Source organism: Pongo pygmaeus, chromosome 1, assembly GCF_028885625.2.
Source record: "Pongo pygmaeus isolate AG05252 chromosome 1, NHGRI_mPonPyg2-v2.0_pri, whole genome shotgun sequence".
NCBI classification, from domain to species: Eukaryota; Metazoa; Chordata; class Mammalia; order Primates; family Hominidae; genus Pongo; species Pongo pygmaeus.
In genome coordinates this window covers 71,926,371-71,951,187 of record NC_072373.2, presented here as the reverse complement: position 1 = coordinate 71,951,187, position 24,817 = coordinate 71,926,371, and the positions used below count along the sequence as shown (strand labels likewise).

Sequence of the window (24,817 nt, the reverse complement as noted above, 5' to 3'; positions counted from 1 at the left end):
CAGGTTAAACTTGTGTGAAACCCACGTCTGTGTTGTCCTGTTGCCATGCTTTTCCACCACCCCATTCATCACATGGAACTGAAGTCCAGCCTTTTAGTAGATGCTAAAGTGCTGGGAAACTCCCTAAGATCAAATACTGCATTGGCACATGACCTCTGGCTCCTCCGTTTTCTCATCTAAAAATAGGGGAAATTTAGCTAACTCTACTATTACCAAAAAAAAAAAAAAAAAAAATGAACAATAGCTAATTGTATCATTTCCTGCATTTAGTGCTTCGTGACATAATGCAATTCCGTTGTGGAGCACAGGCCATTCCACTGAATTGTGAGGCACACTCTGTGCTACAAAATAGCCAACTGATTTGATGATGGGGCATGAAAAACATTTCTCTTTTCTTGGAATTAGCCACAAGCCATAAGAAGGATAAAAAAAAAATGAAAAGTGTGAGGTCGATTTTTATTTAAACTAGTGTTCACCAAAAACCCAAGCCTCAAGATACGAGAAAAGGCTACCAAAAGTAATGGAGATTGGACAGAGGTGCCTCCATGTCCCGGGAAGCCAAGAGGACACGAGGGAGAGGACCTCACAGCTCTCCCCACTGGCTGGAGAGCAGCAAAGGCAAGTCAGGCTCACATGGAAAACTGGGTCCTGCAGAAAATGCCAGATGGCCTGGAATATGGCCTGGCCCATCCTCTGCACAAACCTAATATAAATAACTGGAAATAAAAATCCAGGAAAGAGTCAACTCCTTTAAAGTTATATAATATGAGAAAACAAGCACAGAATGTATACAAATACACCCTAAGACAGAAGGAGGAAGGTAACATGAAAAATAGACGGGAGAGAGAACATTCACTACAAAAATGTTACCACAAAACAAATGAAAAATTGTCACCAAACATTTTGTCATGAATTTAAGTAAAATAATGAAACAATTGCATCTATGAGGCAAGAGCATAATCTGAGTTATTAGAGCTCAGGAAATAGATGGTGGATAACAGGAGATGAATGTAATGTGCAGAGCTCAGGAAAAAAGTAGGGGGAAATTGAAGAAATAAAGACAGAAACAAAAGAGCACAAAAGCAAGAGACACCAGTGAAAACACAGTAAAGGACAGAGGAAGGAAAAAAAGAAAGGAGGGAAGGAAGGAAGGAGGAAGGAAGGAAGGAAGGAAGAAAAGGATGTAAAGGAGGGAGGGAGGGAAGGAGGGAAGGAAAGAAGGAAGGAAGGAAGGAAGGAAGGGAGGGAGGGAGGGAGGGAGGGACAGAGGGGAGGGGAGGGAGGAGAGGAAGGGAGGGAGGGAGGATGTAAGGGAGGAAGGAAGGAAGGAAGGAAAGGAGGGCAAGAGAGGAAAAAAGAGAATAAAAAATTATTAAAGAGAAAATTATAGGTATAATTCATATGTGTATATATATGAAATATTTGTACATGGAATTCCTGAAAAGGAAACCAAAATAATGGGAACAAAACAAATATTGAAGGATATAATCCAAGAAAATATTCCTGAACTCTAACATATGAATGTACATATTAAAAGGGCATGCTATATATACCTCAAGGAAAAAAATTGATCCAGACAGTCAACACCAGAGCATAATCTAGTAAAGTGACTGGACATCAAAGGTAAGGAAGGAATACTTTGGGGCCAAAAGATCAAGTCTCCTATAATGGGAAAACTATCAAGCTAGCCTCAGACTCTCAGCCACATCAACTCTAGAAGATTGAAATCGAGTATGTCCAGCTTTGAAGTGCCAGTGTGCAGTGGTGGGAAACATTCCTCCAGAGAAAAGAAGGGCAGCCCTGCCAGGGGAAGCCTGCAGAACAGGCACAGGTCCTCTTGCCATTCACAGCAGAGCAGGCAACTTTGACATTTTGGGAAGGCTGAGGTCTTCAGAGTCAGACAGACCCGGACAGATCCTGACCCCACTACTCACTATCTCTGATCTTTGGTCATCTTACACCTTTGGAGCTCAGTTTCCACATCTGCAAAGCAGAAAGAATGTTTCCTACCTCTATGCATTAAACCAAATAATATGCATCAAAGCACTTAGCACAGGGCCTGGCACATGGTGATTAACAGACCATTAATATTATCATCACTTTTGCTCCTGAAAGCCATCCGTGCACTCCTGAGCAGTCCCCACCCCCTCAAGCCCTTGGGATGCCTGGGTGATAAAGGAATCCTGTCACAGGGGTACCGTGGCTGCCTGTGGAATCCTCCCCGACATGAGCTGGAAGAGGGTCTGCAGTGGGTCATTGAGCGCCAGCGTGCTGGTGAAGCTGCAGAGAGAAGGATAGTCAGTGAGGACCACGCCCAGGGAACCTCTTTACCCATTGCCCACAAGGCTCAGGGCCTTGCATAATTCTATTAGATTTTGGCAGCTTCCTTAGGAACATGAGCATCTCTTTGCTTTCTGCTGTGCCTCTGTCACAGCCTCCTTTGGGGAGAGATGGCAGGATCCTCAATCTACGGCACACCCCAGCTAGATCTCATTGTTGGGGGTATTTTCTGCACCTTGGTCTTGATGGCCTAACTCTGGAATAACCATTTCTGTGGGCCTTCTTCCATCACTGAGATGACCCACTGACATCTCAAAAGTCCCCTGGAGAGCCACAGCAGTTTATCTAGAAGCTCTTCTCCATGGGCACCCCCCTTCTCAGCCATCCCGATCTCCCACTCCCTGCAGCCCTCCTCCACGCCAAGCCCACAGCACTCAGTGCTGTTTTTCTGGCTCATCAAGAGCCTGGGTCTGTAGTGCTTTTGCTCACAAGCGCTAAATAGCCATTTTCAGTAACCAAAGAGGCGTGGAACAGGGGCCAGTAATGATCCTGCTGATGACAAACCATGGGATATGCTTAACAAGGATATAATAAGCTCTACAGCTGATTTGAGATTTAAGCTTACTCAGTGAGAGGTATTTTTCACAATTCACTGGGCTCCATCAAAAATCAATGGCCCAAGGCAAAAATCTGTAGCAGAGATGTATGCTACAATGTGGGGCTGTGGGATGTTCATTTTCAAAGCCCGAAGGAAAATCATCCTCAGAACACCGTCCTTTATTTAACAGCACCCTTGCCACAGGAGCTCCGAGCACGTATCACAACACAACTTCTGTGTTCCTCATCATTCCAGTCTGAGAGGATAATGAGGTGCACCGTGGTGTCACCAGTCTCCAGGAAGACTGACGGGTGGAGTCGTCATGAAACTCAACTGAGGCCATCATCCAGAATGGGCCCACCGGTGGTGCAGCCATTAGGCCCCCGGACTGAACTTAACATGGAAGTGTCTTTTTTTTTTTTTTTTTTTTTTTTTGAGACAGAGTTTTGCTCTTGTCGCCCAGGCTGGAGTGCAACGATGTGATCTCTGCTCACTGCAACCTCCACCTCCCAGGTTCAAGCAATTCTCCTGCCTCAGCTTCCAGAGTTTCTGGGATTACCGGTGCCAGCCACCACGCCCGGCTAATATTTGTATTTTTAGTAGAGACGGGGTTTCACCATGTTGGCCAAGCTGGTCTTGGACTCTCAACCTCAGGTGATCCACCTACCTCGGCCACCCAAAATGCTGGCATTACAAGCATGAGCCACCACACCCGGCGGAAGTGTCATCTTCTAATTCAACCTGTACTCAACAGGATTAATGGCCAATTCAAATATAAGTTCAGCTGAGAGGATAGCTTCACAGCTTTAACCAGCACTAGAAGCTAAACACTTTGAGGTAGCATCTTTCTTGCTGTCTGACCCAAGTCTGCCCCTTAAAGGAGGGTCCCTCACCACCCCCCCACCACATTTGTCCCTGCCGACCCATGGATGCTAGGTGGAGCCTGAAGGACTTATTCAGAAACCCTTCTCCATCCAGCACCCCTATACCTGCCACCTCCATTTGATCCTGGCTCTCTTTCACTCTGTTTCATCTCCTTATTCCAAACTCCTGGCTATGGATCCTTGCTTCCATCCCTAGCTCATCCTCATTTGGGCATTTTTCCTGGTCCACGCTGGCACCCAGATCACAGTGTGCTGGCGTCATTTCTGACTAAGCACATCCCTTCAGTCTCAACACCTCCCACTGCCGCCAATGCAGACTTCTGGATCTCACTGCCAGTGCTAAAACTCCTTTTCCTACCACAGCTCACGACCCTGCTACCCCACACCTCCACCCTACTCTCAGTATCCAGAACCTCATCACAAGAATAAGCAGTAGACAACTGCTTACATCAAAGACGCTCAGTCCCAAGGCTCTAAGGAAGTGATCACCTACCCCTCATTACCAGAACTAGCTGGAACAGCCCCTCCCAAAGAGAGAAGGCTACTGCAATGTAAAAACCTACTTAATTTTTGGAAACTCTCACCCTGGGCAATTTTACTAAAATTTTTTACTCAATTTAGCAGGTAGAAAGAATGTATGTGTCTAAAACAGAGAAATGCTATGTCCAGCTCAGAAAAGAGAACACGGAAAGATCCCTGGAGTGTGAGGCTCCTTAGCACGTCTGGCATTTCTCCACATGCTCATCCTCCACCTTTGGTGAGGAGGCCTCTCTGCCCCACTGGCCTCTTTTGTTAAGTCCCGACTCACCTACTCATGACCCAGCTGTGGGTCCGTGGGTCCATCTTGCTGGACAGGAACAAAGCATGGCCCCACAAGTGGTTCTTCATGGCCCACTCCAAGGCTTCCTGAAAACCAAAACATCACATTCAAGAGTGCCTTTCCCACCTTCCACTCACAAGTTCCTGTGCTTAGGCGCTGCTGCATCCTGAGCAGCGGAGGCTGGGCTTCCAGAAAACTCTTAGAGCCTCATATAAGAATGTGAACAGCCAGGAAGTAGACTGTAGCTAGCACAGTATTTTTCTGTAGGATGTCACCTTCACCAGCCTTCACTTTATCAAAATCCACTGTGCTATTCCATCAGCTTCCCGTCAGACGTGGTTGCCAGTTAGCCTCATCTCTTTAGCAAAAGTTTCGTAGCACTTGAACGTCACGACTACAGTAAATACCAATGTATAGTACACTTGAAAATCACTAAGAGAGGAGATTTTAAGTATTCTCATTAGAAAAAAACATGATAAATATGTGAGGTAATGCATATGCTAACTAGCTCCATTTAGCCATTCCACAGTGTGTGTGTATATATACATATATATCATGTCGTATACCACAAATATATACAATTTTTGTCAATTAAAAAAATAAAAGATATCATATACAAAAACAAGAAATTAAATATTTAAATGTAAAAATGAATCACAAAAGTACTTCATTTTTATAAATTAATTTTGAAGTAGAAAAAGCCTTTCTAAATATGACCCCCAGAAACTTACAATTTTGCACAGAAAGCCCTAAAAACACAAAGAGCTCCAACAAATCAGTAAGTGAGGATCAAAGACTCAATAGAAAAATGCAGAAAATCGATGACAAAAAAATTCACAGATTAAAAAATATTCAACTCCATTGAGTTCATTTTGAATTGAATTGAATTGAACGTATTCATTTCAATAAGAGAAATGCGGGCCCGGTGCAGTGGCTCACACCTGTAATCCCTACACTTTGGGAGGTGGAAGGGGAGGATCACTTGAGCCCAGGAGTTTGAGACCAGCCCTGGCAACATAGCAAAACCCCATATCTACAAAAAAATTTAAATTAGCTGATAATTTTTTCTTTTGAGACAGTGTCTCTCTGTTGCCCAGGTTGGAGTGCAGTGGCATGATCTCGGCTCACTGCAACCTCCACTTCCCAGGTTTAAGCGATTCTCATGCTTCAGCCTCCCAAGTAGCTGGGACTACAGGCCATGCCATCATGCCTGGCTAATTTTTGTATTTTTTGTAGAGACAGGGTTTCTCCATGTCACCCAGGCTGGTCTCAAATTCCTGGCCTCAAGTGATCTGCCCGCCTCCCAAAGTGCTGGGATTACAGGCACGAGCCACCATGCCCAGCATTTTTTCACTTCTTAGATTGGCACCTATCAAAGAGTTTGAAACACACTGTGGTGAGAATGTAGGAAAACAGGCACTCTTTCGCATTGCTAGTAGAGTGGATTGGCACAACCTCTAAAAGGCCATTTGTCAATATCTATCAAAATTACAAACCATATCCTTTGACCCAACACTTCTGCCTCTAGAAATTTATCTTACATATATTCTCTCACACTGGGCAAAATGACAGTGATTATTCATTGCAATACTGTAATTGCAAAAGATTGGAAGTATTCTTAATGTCAAGCTATAGGGGGTTTAGTTAAATTAATAATTTATCAGTAGAAAACTATGTCAACATAAGAAATAATGAGAAAGGTATTTATATAGGCTATAGAGCAGAGGTCAGCAAAATATGGCCTAAAGGCCAAATCCAGTACACTGCCTATTTTGGTACCCGCCATAGCCTCAGAATAGTTATTACCTTTTTAAGTGATTGGAAAAAAATTTTTTTAATTTCATTATGCATTATAATTACATGGTAACTCAAATTTCTATATCCATAAATGAAGTTTACTGAAACACGGCCACACCCATTCATTTACATATTTTCTGTGGCTGCTTTCACACTATAAAGGCAGAGCTGAGTAGTTGTAATAGAGACCCCATGGCCTGCAAAATGTAAAATGTTTACATTTTACATTTTTTACATCTGTCCAATTATAGAAAAAGTTCGGCAACTCTAATATAGAGTGTTTTCTGAGGTATTTTGTAAAATGAAAAAGGGAAGGTACAGAAATGGTATACAGTATGCTATTTTTTAGAAAAGAGAAAATAACAATATATGCATAAAATTTCTCTGGCTATTTCAGAGAGAAAAATTGGGTGACTGGGGGTGGGAGCATCATTTCCCAAGTATATCTTTTTTATATTTTAATTTTTGAATTAAATTGATTCAAATTGATTTTAATTATCTATCCAAATACTTAAATTTTTATGAATTTTGTAAAGTATAATCTCAACTTCAAAATTAAGCTAGAAATCAATCTTCATCTGTTTAAAGTACAGACAGTCCCTGCTTTATGAGTTTTTGACTTTACAATGGTGTGAAATCAATACACATTTGGTAGAAACTGTACTTCAAGTGCCCATACAACCATTCTGTTTTTCACTTTCAGTAGCATATTCAATAAATTATATGAGATATTTAGCACCTTATTATAAAACAGATTCTGGGTTAGATGATTTTGTCGGTTAAGGTAAACATTCTGAGCACATTTGAGGTAGGCTAGGCTAAGTTATGATGTTGGGTTAGGTGTATCAAATGCATTTTTAACTTATGATATTTTATATTTAATGATGGGTTTATTGGGATATAAACATTGTAAGTCAAGGAGCATCTGTATTCAATATTGATAGGAAGCTTTAAATATAGCAGCAGGAGTATTTGTAAACAAACTTCCTGGAAATTAATTTGGTGTATATATAAAGAAACTTTTAAAAGTGCATGCCCTTTATATACCCAATAATTCCACTTCTAGGAATCTGCCCTAAAAAACTTAAAAGATCAGGCAAAGACTTACGTAACAAGATGTGTAAATGGTATAATTTATAATGGTTGACAAAATTGTAAATAGTCTAAATGTTCCATAATAGTAGAATAGCTAAATAAAATATGATACATTAATATGATGGAATATTGTATAACTATTTTTTAAACGGTGCTATTGGGGCATATATAATGCCATGAGGGTATTTTACCATATCATCTTAAGTTTAAAAAGAGAAATAAACAACTGTATATGCAATTTTATTTTCTTTTTAATATATATGCATGGAAAAATGCTGGAAGTAAATATATCAAAATGTTAACAGGTATTATCTTTTTTATTTTTAATTTGTATGAGTACATAGTAGGTATATATATTTATGGAGTAAAAAATATGAGATATTTTGGTACAGGCATGCAATGTATAATAATCACATCCTGATAAATGGGGCATCCATCCCCTCAAGCTTTATCTTTTGTGTTACAAACAATCCAATTATACTCTTTTAGTTATTTTTAAATGTACAATTAAATTATTATTGACTGTAGTTCCCCTGTTGTGCTATCAAATACTAAGTCTTATTCATTCTAACTATTTTTTTGCACCCATTAACCCTCCCAACCTCCCTTCCACCCTCCCCTACTGCCCTTCCCAGCCTCTGATAACCATCCTTCTACTCTCTACCTCCATGAGTTCAATTGTTTTGATTTTTAGATCCCACAAATAAGTGACAACATGTGAGTTTGTCTTTCTGTATCTGGCTTATTTCATTTAATAGTTCATTGTCTTTTAGTGGTAGAACTATGGGTGTTTTCATTTTCTTTGTTGTGTCTTTCTGAACTTCTTGCATCCTCCCTGAAATGGGTATATACTATTCACATAATTTGAGCAGGGGTGAGTGGTGGAGAGGGATGGTGATTGCTTTTTCAAAACAAGTATGGAGGAAGGTCATACTTGCCTTCTTCCTTCCATAGTAGAGCAGTCTAGTGAACTTCTCCACGATCTGCGCCGGTGTCTCCACACTGGGGGGGATCTCTCCTGTGAGCAGGTTCGGGGTCCCAGAGCTCAGCACTGGCCAGTCCTCATCGGTCAGGCTGATGAGGTTGGCCACAGGGGGCTGCCGCTTGTACTTCTCCAGCTTCTTGCAGTCTTGCATTAGCAGCTCAGCGATGTCAGACCCCACCATGGACTGTAAGGCAAAGAGGATCATCTGGGGAGAATCCTATGAGTCCTCAGGCTGGCAACCCTAGCTGGAGAAGGAAGGCACCAGGGAGCCTGCCTTCTTCACAAGGAAGCCAATTATGCAAACATAAGGCAGTCCTTTGTTAGACTGCTATATTTCAGACTTCAGCATCACTATCATGGTTGTTTTCTGCCTGTCAGGAGCCATAAAGCTTACCAGAAACATTCACAATTTCACAGGTATATTAACTGGCTGGTGCAATAACCCAGAAACTGTACAATATTCCCAGACCAAGGAAGAAGATCATCAAGGAAGATCTGCGTTAGCAAACTGGCATTGACATTTGAGCAATTTTTTCCCTTGGGGCAATTTGTGGCTTCTTTAATATTGCTTTTCATAATCATGTCATAAACATAATCTTATCTATCCCATGAAGACTTAAATTTCATCCTGCACCTGCTCTCCCACCAAAACAGAACTTACCCCATTCTGGCGACAAAGGAGAACCAAGAGCTGCCACAGTAGAGCTGAGTCTCTGCTCCCCAGTGTCTCAGATTTGCAGCTCTGAGCTGCTTTCTGCTGGCAAAATGTCATAATATCCACCTTATGTACATCTTCCCTACATGGAAAAAATTTAGGGAGCAAAGAGTGAGCAGACAGACACTTCCCTGTTTCGGACCCCAGGCTCCTCCTAAGTGTGCAAGTGCTGGCTGGGCTGTGGTTGAGATAGAAATCTGACAAGCCAGAGCTAAGGTAATGAGTCTACAGCTATAGGATAGTTATTTTCTTATAGAACAAGAAGAAATTTCAGAGATTCTCTCATGCACCCCCTCCATTTTATAGATGAAGAAATGGAGGCTCAGAGACCTGAAGTCACTGCACAGGATAGCAAGTAAAAGTAGACTTTGGAGTCAGACAACCCTGCGTCTAAATCTGCCTCTGCCACTTCTCTGTTTAGACAAGTTTCTTACCTCCCCTGAGCCCCAGCTTTGTCCCCTAAAATTGGGACAGTAAAAGAACCTACCTCCATACAAAAAGGAATTAAAAAACTGAGTGGCATATATTAAGTGTTTGATATGATTGGCATTATGATTTGCTTAAGATTATCCAATAACATCAAAGCCAAGTTAGGCTTACTACCCCAGTGTTTGAATACCCAACTCGCTTTTTTGCCCCATATCTGTATACCTGTGTGTAAGAAACAGAGATAACACTCATTTTTACTTGAGGGAACTGTCAAATGCCATATGAGGAATACATTTATATAGTAGTGATGATACCTTCCATGTGCATAATCTGACTTGAGACTCACAGACAAGCCTCGGGTAGGGAGAGCAGGTGTTATACCATTTCTCAGGGGGAAAACTAAGGTTCAGAGAGGGCTAACTGACCTGTCCACCATGGTATTCCTAGTCAGTAAGATGCCTGAGCCTGAGACCCACGTGGGCTGTAATCCAGCAAGGACTCTCTCCTCAACAAAGATGCCCTGAGTTACATTTATCAGAAATATAACTAGACATTTAAAAGCAGTCCTAGTTCAGTACTGCAGAGGGCTCACTTGCACACTGTTCTGTAACTTGAACACTGCCGATCTTATTTACCTCTCCAGGAAAAAGCCACTGTTACAAGAATTGTTTCTGCTATGATCCACTTGTCAGTGACTTCCCAGGCGATGCTCCACTTTTCTACTAACATCTATCAAGCACACGGAACACTAAAGCTTCCTACTATGCAGCCTCTGCATAATGGAACTGGTTTTAGATTTCTAAACTGTCATGCTAATTTTTCTTTCTGTCCTTCAACTATTGAATTGCTTGTCAAAATGACTCAGGCCACATCTGGTTCTATCTTGCAGCACAGAGAATTCCACTCCAACAAGGACAGATATTTTTTTCCAAGGAAACCAAGAACAAATCTCCAAAATGCTGATCTGGGCAGGAAGATTTTCTAGGTTTCAAAAGCTCTTACTCAGCAGCTCTTACAGCACTATACCTAATCAAGGGTCCTGAGAAACTTCTCATCTCCTCTTGCTCTTCGGAATCATTAAGAATAACCTGGAATAAAACAATCAGATTTTGTGTTTAAGACTGTGTCCACCCTAGGCCCCTTTCAGTCAAGTCTAGTATCAGACCCCAGGGCCATGGGGCTAGGATGTGGCTCAAGGCCTTGTGGAGAAAGCAGAAAGAAAAAAGTGAATCTTGTTGCTAAAGATGAGACATTGACATCTCAGGAAAAACATAACTCTAGCATCAATTCTTTCAGAGAAAAGCCCCACCCATTCCCGCACCCTCCTAATCCAGGGGGTACATGGCCCACTTTCCCACAAGAGCATCCCATTCCTGGAGATGCCCCGACTCAGGCACAGGAAAGCAAGGTAAGCACGTTAGGAGTAGTTGGGTAAGCAGTGTGCCGGCGTTCCAGGGACACTGGGTCTTCTTTACCTCCATGCTGTGCAGTTCAACAAGGGCTGCTTGCCCGTCAGTGGGAAAGCTGGGACCTACACGCACCAGCTGACCTCCTGGCCCGAAACTCACAGGAACATGAGGGATGTAGAACTTCATGGGTGCTTTGGGACCAGCTGAGGAGACATCCTCTGACCAACAGACACAGATGGACATTGTTAGCGTTACTTCCATCACTTTTCTTTAGTTTAGGAATATGCCACAGACGTATTTCTGCCCAAATTCTGCCTGAACCAAAATAAGATTCTGGGTGGGTTGTGTAATTAGAAGAAGCCCATGTTCCCTGCTCCAGTCAGATTTAAGCCTCTGAGAATGTGTCAGAATACAATGCATGGGCTTGATGATTCAGTCCAAATGATAATGCACTCAGCCCAGACTCTCAGTGATGCTGAGAGGCCAAGGAGTCTCTGGCTTTCATGGCCTCTATACTCACGACAAAGTTCCTACATCCAGACAAAGGAATGACGCTTTGCATCTTGCTTTTGCTTTTCCTAATTCTCTCTGGTCTTCCCTTTCTTAAAAGCACCACTGAGTGCCTCCTTTCCCAACCTGGTAATGGATAGGGGCACTGTTCCCTTCCAGGAATCAGCTATGATGCAATTACTATTACAAGCAAAAAGAGAGAAACTGGAACCAAAGTTGACCTCTCTGCCCAGGAGACCTACATAAGCAAATGAGGTGGACAATGATTCATTGTAAGGCTGACTTTCCCAGAGACTTGCCACCCAGCCCTTCCACATCAGATTCAACCAACTCTCCTGATCATTTTAGAACCCACCAGCCTGAACTGGACTCCAAGCTGCTGAAGCCGAGGGATCATCCTGCTCCGGGGCATCTCTGATGTACTGACTGAGCTCGTAGCTGCTGGAGCTGAGACCAGACTCACGCTGCTGGAGAAGGTTGGATTCAGTAGCCAATGATGGCTGAAAGTTAAAAACAAAAACACATAGGAAGAAGTTTCAGAGAGCTGGTCTTCTCAAGCGTTCCTTCAAAGAAACAAAATACATATGGTGAAAGTGGATGTGTTGAAAGGATAAAAAGAGATAATCTAGTTGATAGGCATTTGCCAAAGGATATATTATGACCCAATGGAAAGAGTGCAGGCCTTGGGGTCAGGGGCCCTTGAATGGAAATCTCAGCTTTGTCTTAGCTGCTGTGCCCCTGGACACGTGACTTAGGCTCTCTGAGCTCAGTGCTTTCATCTGTGATATAATCATATCTGCCCCATATACTTCAAGCAATTCATGCATTCATTCATAAACAATTTTTTTTTTTTGAGACGGAGTCTCACTCTGTCACCAGGCTGGAGTGCAATGGCATGATCTCGGCTCACTGCAACCTCCACCTCCTGGGTTCAAGCGATTCTTCTGCCTCAGCCTCCCAAGTAGCTGGGACTACAGGCGTGCCACCACACCCAGGTGATTTTTGTATTTTTAGTAGAGACGGGGTTTCACCATGTTGGCCAGGATGGTCTCGATCTCTTGACATCATGATCTGCCCACCTCAGCCTCCCAAAGTGCTGGGATTACAGGCGTGAGCCACCATGCCTGGCCCTCATTCGTTGACTGTTTAATGAGCACCTATTAGCTCCAGGTACCGTGCTTTCCCCTTGGATGCAGGTGTAAAGAAATTCATGGGGCCAGGTATGATGGCTCTCACCTGTAATCCCAGCACTTTGGGAGGCCAAAGCAGGAGGATCACTTGAGCCCAGGAATTTGAGACCCCAAATTGCAACATAGCAAGACCCCATCTCTACAAAAAAACAAAACATAAAAAAATTTAGCTGGGCATGGTGGTGCACAACTATAGCCCCAGCTACTTGGGAGGCTGAGGTGGAAGAATCACTTGAGCCCAGGAGTTCAAGCCTGCAGTGAGCTATGATCATGCTGTTACACTCCAGCCTGGGTGACAGAGCAACACTCTGTCTCTAAATAAATAAAGAAAGAAATTCATTGAATTTACATCTTGTGTGCATACAAGTAAAATAATGATTCAAAAGCTCTTTGGGCCAAGCGCAGTGGCTCCCACCTGTAATCCCAGCACCTTGGGAGGCCGACGCAGGAGGATCACCTGAGGTCAGGATTTCCAGACCAGCCTGGCCAACATGGTGAAACCCCGTCTCTACTAAAAAATACAAAAATCAGCTGGGTGTGGTGGTGCACACCTGTAGTCCCGGCTACTAGGGAGGCTGAGGCAGGAGGATCACTTGAACCAGGGAGGCAGAGGTTGCAGTGAGCCGAGATTGTGCCACAGCACTCCAGCCTGGGCAACAGAGTGAGACTCTGTCTCAAAAAAATAAAATAAAATAAAATAAAATAAAATAAAAGTAAAGCTCTTTGTACAGTGTAAGGTGCTGCACATATGTATATGGCTGCTGTCATTGTATTGTTACTATTAGTCATAATAATATGTGCCCTACTCTATTAAGCACTAAGTATACAAAAGAAATTGACCTCATACAAACCTAATAAGTGAGACAAGATTAATATAAGACTTTCAAAATTAAGACCCCGTCTCTGGCTGAGTGTGGTGGCTCAGGCCTGTAATCCCAGCACTTTGGGAGGCTGAGGTAGATGGATCACAAGATCAGGAGTTCAAAACCAGCCTGGCCAACATGGTGAAACCCCGTCTCTACTAAAAATACAAAAATTAGCTGGGCGTGGTGGCAGGCACCTGTAATCCTAGCTACTCGGGAGGCTGAGGCAGGAGATTCGCTTGAACCCAGGAGGTGAAGATGGCAGTGAGCTGAGATTGTGCCACTGTACTTCAGCCTGGGCAACAGAATGAGACTCTGTCTCAAAAGAAAAGAACCCATCTCTGTAGTATATTTGCAAATTTTCCACAAATCTAAAATTATTCTAAAATAAAAGTTTATTGTAAAAAAGATCTCCATTTTGTGGCCCAGCTGGTGCATACAATAAGATTTTTAGAGGAAAGGGATGAATGAAGAGTTAGAAAAGGTTTCAAGCCCTGCTTCTCAAACCTGAATTCAAAGATTCTAGCAATTTCCCACTTCCTGGGTTAAACCAAATTGCTAGTCCCCTGGGGTCCCTAACACCTAACACCTGATGACAGCGTCATCTATTTCCCAGTATGTTGGAGTGAGCTAGGTGACATTTCTTGATCCTGTCAATTTGACAAAAATGCAAAGGAGTTCAGTTCAGGGCCTCGGATGCCTAAGACTGAGGCAGTAAGGAGGGAAAAAAGGAAGGCATGGGCGGAGGTTCTGCCAAGAGGGGAGGAATGGGTCCTCCAGACGGCTGGCCACTGGACATCCATCCCCAAGGGCCCTGTTCTGCCACTGCTGACAGTGTCAGCTGCGACACATGGCCACAGTCTCCAGCACCCACGCCACTTTAGGTTACCTTATTTTTCTGGGCCTCAGCAAGCAGGCTCCCTGGAAACAGCTCCCCGGGCCACTCCTGTCCAGAGTTGGAAGCAGGGCTGTCTTTACAAGGGTTCCTACTGTTAGATCTGCAGCAAAATGACAGGAGCAGTGAGCGGGGTCCTGGGCAAGCCAGCAAGGCTGAGGCGCTCTCCGCCGGAAGCTGACCTGCTCCAAAGCGTGGGCAGGTGCCATGACAGCCTGGATGCCATAGGAGAAAGCATTTTCCTCCCACTCACCACCTCAATCTACTAATCCCAGAAAAACAGGAGTGCTTGAGTTCCACAGCTCAGTGGCTGGAAGTAGCCTCAGGCCCTGATGAGAAGGGTTGGTCTCTACAGCCTGACATTCTGGAATGACTTACATCAGAGTGTTTAGGTTGGTGAATTCCACAGCTGCAAGCACCAGAACAGATGCTTGGGCAAAACTCTCTTCCCTGTCTTGTCTTACCACAGGGAGATGGCCCATTCTCAGGGCTCAGGCGTAGGCTGAGGAGAAGCACCCCAGTGCCAGGTAAGTTCTCATGACCTAATCATGAGAACTTTTACTAGGACATATCCATTCTAAGGCCAACACAGAATTAAAGTCCTCTTTTAGAACAGACCTCAAGGAACCTCACAGGACTCAGATTCACCCAGCTTTGGGAACAGACTCTCAGTGATAAGAATCTCCCTTCCCAGGGTCCGTATTAACAGCTGGCCAGGCCCATCCTGGGATACTCCCCTATCCCTGTGGCTACAACAAAGGTACACGGGCTTCTGGAGGTGAGAGACCAGCATCAGACGCCAGAAGATTTGCCCGACATAGTCTGAGTTTGACAACATCATGTCAAACTGGCCTCTCCTTTCACACTTACTGGAAGTGGGTCTCACTATTTGTTCCAAACGGACTGTGCTGGTTTTCATAATGATGTTCATCAAGGTACTTTTGCTCTCGGTAATCTTCGTGCCAGATATAAGGACTCCTTTGCCTTGGCACTGCACCCTCAGAGAAAACAAAATCAAGATAGGTCACTTCCTGTTTCTGAAAGTTCTTAGAAAGATAGTAGTGAGCTGTGAGGAGTTCCTGGAGCACAGTAGATCTAAAAACGTATTTTCCAAATTGAAAAAATAGATAGGTGAGAGCTAATAATGAAAGTCCATAGGACGCCTCTCAGTCGCTTCTGAACTAATTAGCATGGATCTATACAATCGTACAACGATGGGGATTGGTGTGTGCGTGTGTGTGTGTGTGTGTGTATTCAATGTTGAAACAGATTTATCTTTGCTAGCAGTTCAGACGCTGCCAATAAGACACACCCTATACCTATTAGCATACGGTAGAACACTCCTTTGGGTGCATATCTGCTGTCCTCAGGGTGAAGTGATACACTCTTACTATAACCCAGCAGACGTCCTTAAGAACTGACTTCACTGTTACTCAGTCGAAGACTATAATCTTGGCTATAAGGCAAAGTAGGAGAAAAAACGTGGATGAAGTGCAAACTACCCATAGTGCTAGTAACAGTACCATCACCTGTGCATACAAAGGAAAACAACTCCTTCACATCTCTTCTCAGGACATCTAGGAGGAGTGTTTCTGCTATGGTCTCGTCTGGCCAAGAAAGGATGCCCAAGGTGAGGGTCTGAACATGGCTCCTTTGGTCTCTCCCCTGCCTCTCAGACCAGCTGCCCCATCCCCAAATCCCAGAGGCTTCTTGGAGACTTTTCCATACCTCTTTCTTCCTGCAGCCACTGTGGGTGTCCATGATAGTAATAACTTCCATAAGCATATTCCTCCCTCATTGTGGGAGACTGATAGCTCTGATATGAATTCTCATAACCTGGCCTAAAATATCACAAAGAAGACTGGTCAGTTGAGGACAAGGGTAGTAAAGAGAGAAACCAATGGAGGACTTGACAGACTAAACAGGTTCAGAGGACAGAGTTGTGACCCCAGCCTAGAATCTGCTTGAAAGCCATGGTTAATTCTAGATCCTGTAAACAGAATCAGAGCAAGAGTCAGGCCTTTGTTGCACAACAAGAGTAGAATTTTTATAGTAAAATTTTTTTTTACTTAAAACTCTTTTTCTAAAAATCTCTTTTTTATTTAAAACTCTTTTATAGTAAAACTCTCACTCCCCAAATACATACATATTATCTTAGAAAACTCTGTCCTGATATTATCTGAGAAAACCACTTCCTGAGATGACTGTGTTAGGTCTCCAATACACCACTGTAATTTCCATGCTTATCCCAGATGGAATTGAGATTAAAAAGTCAAACTGGACTATCTTAAGTCTGATTGCTTTTATTGCCTCTGTCCTGAACATGCCTCTCTTTGAGAATTCAACAATCCAAAAAGATTGGGGAGAGGAACATCATAATATTAATGTTTTTATCAATTAGTAATTTTTTTTTTTTTTGAGACAGAGTCTCACTCTGTCACCCAGGCTGGAGTGCAGTGGCGTGATCTCGGCTCACTGCAACCTCCATCTCCCAGGTTCAAGTGATTCTCCCATCTCAGCTACCCAGGTAGCTGGGATTACAGGCGTGCACCACCACGCCCAGCTAATTTTTTTGTTTTGTTTTGTATTTTTAGTAGAGGCGAGGTTTCACCATGTTGACCAGGCTGGTCTCGAACTCCCAACCTCAGATGATCCGCCTGCCTTGGCCTCCCAAAGTGCTGGGATTACAGGCGTGATCCAGGAGCCTGGCCCAATTAGCAATTCTTTAGTATTTCTTAGGGATAAATTTCTTTATAATAATTGTCATAATTTCAACCCTGAATCTGTAAGCAGGTCAATATCACCCCAACTGGAAAAGCTGAAGTAGAACATAGACGGCTTCCAACATTCCATGAAATATTAAGTCCAGTGCTTACAGACCAGGGAAGCAGGAATTCCAGATTCTCCAACCTGGATAGAATGACCTCACTGCAACCTCTTCCTTCCAAACTTGGAGCCTGCAGGTTTCTATCTGCTTTCCCTAAAGTCAATTTTTTTTTAAGTTCCCATTCATTCAGTATAGATTATTGGTATGCCTGTTCCATTCCGGGTACTGTCGTAGGCACTAGGACTCTTCTTGGTGCTGGTAGTGTCATGCTAATCCCAAGGCAGAGTGGTCCAATGACAATGAGGAACTCCTTATAGGGATCTCCAAGAAAAGCTTTTCCATAGTCTACATATACGACCTTTTGCAATCCCAGAGCAAGAGGGTTCCATCTGCTGTCTTGAATTTCACCACTTTTTCTACCCTCTACACTGCCCCCGCAAGCCCCCATACCCAGTGGCATTTGTGATGGCTTCTTTAAGAAGCTCCACTAGGGGATAAGCAGAAGAGAAATACTATCTTTAGTCATCAAAAACAAATTTGGGAGAGGACAGGATTTAGCTAAAGCCACATAGTAAGGTAGAGAAGGAAAAAGAAAAAAGGGGGAGAAAAATGAAAGGAAAAGGAAGAAGGAAAAGAACAACCTATTCATATGCATTTAGGAGAGTTGCATTCATTCCAAGCCCTAAAGCCATACCTTGAATACAACTGATTGGGATAACCACCTTCGTAATAGTCAACTCCGGACACAGGCTGATGCCAGTCCCCAGGCCTGGATGCATAATGGGGCTGTTGATGGTCTGCCCTGGGCTCCTGCTGTGGTTGGGGGCTTCCACAGTTGTCTTGCCATTGGTGAAACCTCTCTCCATTATGCCGAGAATGAGGGACAGGCCGATGATGTCCATCTCTCCGAAACCCTCGGTCTGGATCCTTTGAGGATGCTGTGGCCTTCCCTCGTGTCTGGGGCAGCCTCTGGGGAGCCCAAAGTTCCATCCTTGACTCTCTGAATTTGTCTTGGGTTTTGAGTAAGTTGTGTAGTTATTTTATCTTCCTGCAGACAAAAGAAAAAGGAAAAAATCATCACTTGAAGCGTATATCCAAACAGAGTGGTTGATTAGGTTTTGTGAAAAGAGCAGCTATGGTCCTCGAAATCTATCTAAAACAAACCATATGGTCATGGATACAGAGAAATCTGAGAAAAAATCTCAAATACATGAAGCAAATAACAGACTAGACAATTATATTGATATTGCTTAAAAAATTAAAAAGTACATTTGGAACAACGACAGATGGGGGAGGCATGAGAGACAGATAACAGTAATAGGTACAGCTAAAAATGCTATCAAGGAATCCCAGTTGATGTTTCTTCACATATTCCCCCAGCAAGTGTTCATTTAACACTTACAGTGGAGGCCCTGTGGTATCATAAACAGAGTGAGTCTTGCAGAGAGCTAGATCAGAGTTCAAATCCTAACTCTGCCACTTAACTAGTTAGTTCATTTTTTCAAGTCTCAATTTCCTTACCCATGAAATGGAGACTGTAATGACTACCTTGCAAGGTTATTGACAGAGTTAAAGATAACCTATGCGAAGTGCGTAACATGTTACCTAACATGTCAAAATGCTCAATAAATAGTAGTGTTATCAAGGATAAAGATTACGGTAGTATGAGTGGCTGAAAATGTTTATTAAACAAAAAGAAATTTAGACTGACCTTTTCAAGAAGCACCTTTTCTGAATCCTTACATTAACCCCCTCAAAGAACTAGAACCTATATAATATGGTCATACCTGCTCCTCCTCCAGAGGAGCCAACAAGAGGCAAATTTGGGATTGTTTTCGTAAGAAAATAGAAGGCCATGTCTCAGGATTCTTCCTGGCTGGAGATTTTAAATCCTGAAAGTCTCCCTAGCATCAAACTAATTTTCCCCCACGTATTCCTGAAAAAGGGAAATTGCTCCAAGGACTGATTACCTTCCAGGTTCCTCTGCCCATAGCACGGGGTGGCGGGGGACAGGGGTTGCACCCACGAAAGGGAAGCACGCCTCAGATCTTACTCTTGCTCAGGGATTCCTTGTGTCAGGAGCATCCACAGGCTAGGTCGGCCTCAATTTTTTTTCTTCCTTAGGAACTGTTTTAGGTTGCAAGATTCAACCTAATCAAATCAGTTAACTTGTTTCCACCACTGAAGGTCCCAGCCTCATATAAAAATTCATATCAGAACAAAAGGTCAAAAGGGTGGGTGTTGAAATTGAGACGTCACTCTGCTCAAACACCAGGGAGCCGAGGTCGACAGCTATGAGCCAAGAGCTATGAGACAGCAGAACACACAAGAAGAGCAAGGTGCGGAGGGGGCCTCCCACCTCAAGGTCACTCACAACTCAGAGGAACCTGTGGCTTCCTTCCCACGTCATCTCACTCCCTTGAAAACACCAGGTGCAACGACAGCCTTTGCCAGCAAATCCCAGGAAAGGCCAAATGTCCCAGACACAGGGAAGGGCACATGAGCCTTTTCTGAAGGCTGGTGGAACTCAAAACCATTTGGACCAAGTAAGCGGAAGGAGAAGAAACCTGCTTTCTCCTTGTCCCCACATAGTCTCACTAGGCAGCCCTTTCCCAACTGCAAAGGCGCAACACCCAATCTTTCCACTGAAATCACATCATTTTGCTGCCAAGAGACATCAACTCCAGCAAATCAGTTCTCAGATTAAGGACACCAAATAAATAACACCTTCGATTCTCAAAATGAAGGAATTACATCTATGATGACAAATCAGACTCACACATTCAAGTAAATGACCTTTCCTAGCCCCAGTAAAGGCAATCTTGCCTTTCCTAATCTGACGGCACAGCACGTCCAGCTCAAAGAGGGGAAAGAAGGGAGCGAGTGTTCCCACACACCTGCTCTGATGGCTTCCCACCTTCCTTCAGCGCTGCTCCAGCGACCTGGCCCAAGAGTGCCTCCTCTCCTCTTGGAGACTGTCAAAGTCCAGGTGCCACATCTACCAAGACTCCCCGGGCCCTCAGATCTGCAACATGTCAGTTACCTTTGCAACTGCCCAGCCTCCATGGAGCTGATTCATTAGGGCAAAGTACAGCCCAGATACCGCAGCCCGGGACCCGCCTGACTTGACGAATTTGCTCAGAACCCTGTCAGAGACTGGCGCTTCTGTTTGCCTGAGCATGGGCTGAGCCAGGTTCACTCACATGAGAAACCATCCAAATTCTCACAGCAGTCACAGAAGAGAGACATCAGGAAGAGGAACTCCAGAAGCCCCGAGGCAGCCTGGTCTGGCGAGAAAAGCACCACCTTTGGGGTGTTAACTCGGGGCTCTACCACTAGCTGGTTCTGTTACTTAACCTCTCTGAGTTTCAGTTTCTTTTTCTTTAAAATGGGAATGGCAATGCTTAGCTTATGAGGGTCATTACGAGGATGAAATATTGGTAAAGCAGCACATGATACATAGGTAAGTATGCTTTGCAGATCAATATCATCTTTTCCTTTCCAAAGAGACAAGTTAATTCCACTGGTTGAGGCACATGGGGAAGGGGACACGCTCACTGGTGGGAGTAAACACCTGGTTTGCCCAGTGTGGGTTTTTCTCATGTATATTTCTGTCCATTGGGCTCTGGTTATGTAATAAATTCTGTCGTCTAGCTGGAAGGCAGATTTATATCCCCAATATTGAACTGAAGGCACTAAAAAGTTTTCCATTATAACAAGAAAGTAGTTTCTCGCGCTTGAAATATACATTTCTTCTGCATTATTAAGGTAAATGCAGAAAAGCACATGACTACTTCTGAATTAATATTTTAAAATTCTGAATTTGCTCTTTTAAAAAATCCCAAATGGTTTATTCTTTCTCTCAACAAATGCTTACTGTGTTCCTATTAAGGGCCAGGATTTGACACACATAAACATAAAAGACACAAGTTAGTCTCTCATGTCTGTCCTTACTAGTCCAAGGAAAACCACCCCTCTTGGGTATCATGGTCATATAGGGTCATGTATCTAAGCTACAAGATTTTCTCTCAGCTCCTCAGCTGACTCTAGAACCCAGCAACTGAGCGTAGAATTCTCTGACTGTAGCTAATGGTTTCTTTTTTTTTTTTTTTTTTCCAAGACAGGGTCTTTCTCTGTCGCCCAGAGATGGAGTGCAATGGTACAATCTCAGCTCACTGCAACCTCCACCTCCCGGGTTCAAGCAATTCTCCTGCCTCAGCCTCCTGAGTAGCTGGGATTACAGGTGCGTGCCACCACGCCTGTCTAATTTTTGTATTTTTAGTAAAGACGGGGTTTCATCATGTTGGCCAGGCTGGTCTCAAACTCCTGACCTTGTGATCCACCCGCCTGAGCCTCCCAAAGTGCTGGGATTACCGGCGTGAGCCACCGTGCCCAGCCGCTAATGGTGTCTTACCTCACTCTTGGGCTGCGAAGTTTGGCTCTCTAATGGCTGCACTGTTGTTTTTAATCCTTCTGGGAAGAGGAACTAGAGAAGGACACACACATTAACAGCAGGAATCGGAACGTGGGTGATGATTACACTGACTTGATATCAAATTATATGTTCTGATATATCACAATAACATTTATAAAAGTTCTTGATGTCACTCTTTTGGCATATACTGTGACATTAGTCTTGCCCTATAACACTAGCTGCATTATGGGAATGTTAACTTTCAAAAAGACCTTAGAAGTTATTTTAGCAACTATGCTTTTTTGATGATAAAACCAAGATCCAAACAAGTGAAATGATTTACCCAAGATCACAAAGTTACCTAGAAGTTCAGTGAAAATTACACTGGTGTGCTCTAGCTGCCTTGCACAGGGTTAATAAGAGCTGATTATTAAATATTCAGGAATTGTGTGAGCCGGTTGTTAAACCATAGAAAACTTGAAATCCACCATGGTGGGAGTATTTACACCACGGAAATTCGCAAATGCTACAAAGAAAGGTTGTTGGTGGGTTGTTGGTTTATTTCAGAGAACATGTTTAGCAGCATACTGATTTTAACCCCAAACTCTCACTTACTGATTCAGCATTCTTGCAATTACAGAATTGTCATTCTGTTACTAGCCTTCATTGTACAACCCTGGCTTAAACATCTAGTCAGATTATTCTAAATGCTTATTTTGTGACATCCCAAAGTATCTCTAATTATCTCTAGAGTTATTATGAAACTCTTCAAACACTCACCAACCAAAATTAATTCTAATTAGCTCTAATTATTCTATATAGACATATGGCATACAACAGTTATATGGGTCACAAAATTAAATAGCTTGTGGTGGGATCTCACCACTCCAAAAGGTTTAGGATTTATCATTTCCTACCTTCCCAGCCCCACATAACTACAATTACTAAGTCTTTCAACCTGGCAGCTCAGTTCTTCCTGATTTCTTTTTTTTTTTTTTTTTTGAAGTTTTGTTTTTTTTATTATTATTATTATTATACTTTAAGTTTTAGGGTACATGGGCACAATCTGCAGGTTAGTTACATATATATACATGTGCCATGCTGCTGTGCTGCACCCATAAACTTGTCATTTAGCATTAGGTATATCTCCTAAAGCTATCCCTACCCTCTCCCCCCACCCCACACAGTCCCCAGAGTGTGATGTTCCCCTTCCTGTGTCCATGTGTTCTCATTGTTCAATTCCCAGCTATAAGTGAGAATATGTGGTGTTTGGTTTTTTGTTCTTGCAATAGTTTACTGAGAATGATGATTTCCAATTTCATCCATGTCCCTACAAAGGACATGAACTCATCATTTTTTATGGCTGCATAGTATTCCATGGTGTATATGTGCCACATTTTCTTAATCCAGTCTATCATTGTTGGACATTTGGGTTGGTTCCAAGTCTTTACTATTGTGAATAGTGCCGCAATAAACATATGTGTGCATGTGTCTTTATAGCAGCATGATTTATAGTCCTTTGGGTATATACTCAGTAATGGGATGGCTGGGTCAAATGGTATTTCTAGTTCTAGATCCCTGGGGAATCCCCACACTGACTTCCACAAAGGTTGAACTAGTTTACAGTCCCACCAACAGTGTAAAAGTGTTCCTATTTCTCCACATCCTCTCCAGCACCTGTTGTTTCCTGACTTTTTAATGATTGCCATTCTAACTGGTGTGAGATGGTATCTCATTGTGGTTTTGATTTGCATTTCTCTGATGGCCAGTGATGGTGAGCATTTTTTCATGTGTTTTTTGGCTGCATAAATGTCTTCTTTTGAGAAGTGTCTGTTCATGTCCTTCGCCCACTTTTTGATGGGGTTGTTTGTTTTTTTCTTGTAAATTTCTTAGAGTTCATTGTAGATTCTGGATATTAGACCTTTGTCAGATGAGTAGGTTGCGAAAATTTTCTCTCATTTTGTAGGTTGCCTGTTCACTCTGATGGTAGTTTCTTTTGCTGTGCAGAAGCTCTTTAGTTTAAGTAGATCCCATTTGTCAATTTTGGCTTTTGTTGCCATTGCTTTTGGTGTTTTAGACATGAAGTCCTTGCCCATGCCTATGTCCTGAATGGTAATGCCTAGGTTTTCTTCTAGGGTTTTTATGGTTTTAGGTCTAACGTTTAAGTCTTTAATCCATCTTGAATTAATTTTGTATAAGGTGTAAGGGAGGGATCCAGTTTCAGCTTTCTACATATGGCTAGCCAGTTTTCCCAACACCATTTATTAAATAGGGAATCCTTTCTCCATTGCTTGTTTTTCTCAGGTTTGTCAAAGATCAGATAGTTGTAGATATGTGACGTTATTTCTGAGGGCTCTGTTCTGTTCCATTGATCTATATCTCTGTTTTGGTACCAGTACCATGCTGTTTTGGTTACTGTGGCCTTGTAGTATAGTTTGAAGTCAGGTAGCGTGATGCCTCCAGCTTTGTTCTTTTGGCTTAGGATTGACTTGGTGATGTGGCTCTTTTTTGGTTCCATATGAACTTTAAAGTAGTTTTTTCCAATTCTGTGAAGAAAGTCATTGGTAGCTTGATGGGGATGGCATTGAATCTATAAATTACCTTGGGCAGTATGGCCATTTTCATGATATTGATTCTTCCTACCCATGAGCATGGAATGTTCTTCCATTTGTTTGAATCCTCTTTTATTTCATTGAGCAGTGGTTTGTAGTTCTCCTTGAAGAGGTCCTTCACATCCCTTGTAAGTTGGATTCCTAAGTATTTTATTCTCTCTGAAGCAATTGTGAATGGGAGTTCACTCATGATTTGGCTCTCTGTTTGTCTGTTATTGATGTATAAGAATGCTTGTGATTTTTGCACATTGATTTTGTATCCTGAGACTTTGCTGAAGTTGCTTATGAGCTTAAGGAGATTTTGAGCTGAGACGATGGGGTTTTCTAGTTATACAATCATGTCATCTGCAAACATGGACAATTTGAGTTCCTCTTTTCCTAATTGAATACCCTTTATTTCCTTCTCCTGCCTGATTGCCCTGGCCAGAACTTCTAACACTATGTTGAATAGGAGTGGTGAGAGAGGGCATCCCTGTCTTGTGCCAGTTTTCAAA

General features: G+C 42.9%; 1 protein-coding gene across 2 annotated transcripts in view; it reads right to left on the bottom strand.

Moving 5' to 3' along the window:
• SEC16B (SEC16 homolog B, endoplasmic reticulum export factor) overlaps positions 1-24,817 on the bottom strand; it is a 67,918-nt gene that overhangs the window by 27,163 nt on the left and 15,938 nt on the right. The window contains exons 2-13 of one of the 2 annotated variants that reach the window (XM_063648425.1): positions 21,712-21,783; positions 17,992-18,345; positions 16,199-16,311; positions 15,341-15,461; positions 14,465-14,573; positions 11,878-12,022; positions 11,079-11,230; positions 10,630-10,691; positions 9,121-9,256; positions 8,413-8,643; positions 4,571-4,668; positions 2,199-2,280 (exon numbers count right to left, since the gene is read on the bottom strand). In XM_063648425.1, coding sequence (XP_063504495.1) covers positions 2,199-2,280; positions 4,571-4,668; positions 8,413-8,643; positions 9,121-9,256; positions 10,630-10,691; positions 11,079-11,230; positions 11,878-12,022; positions 14,465-14,573; positions 15,341-15,461; positions 16,199-16,311; positions 17,992-18,287 — 1,545 coding nt within the window. In that variant the 5' untranslated portion in view covers positions 18,288-18,345; positions 21,712-21,783. The remainder of the gene's footprint in view (positions 1-2,198; positions 2,281-4,570; positions 4,669-8,412; positions 8,644-9,120; positions 9,257-10,629; positions 10,692-11,078; positions 11,231-11,877; positions 12,023-14,464; positions 14,574-15,340; positions 15,462-16,198; positions 16,312-17,991; positions 18,346-21,711; positions 21,784-24,817) is intronic. The other variant, XM_063648431.1, reaches the window with a different exon arrangement.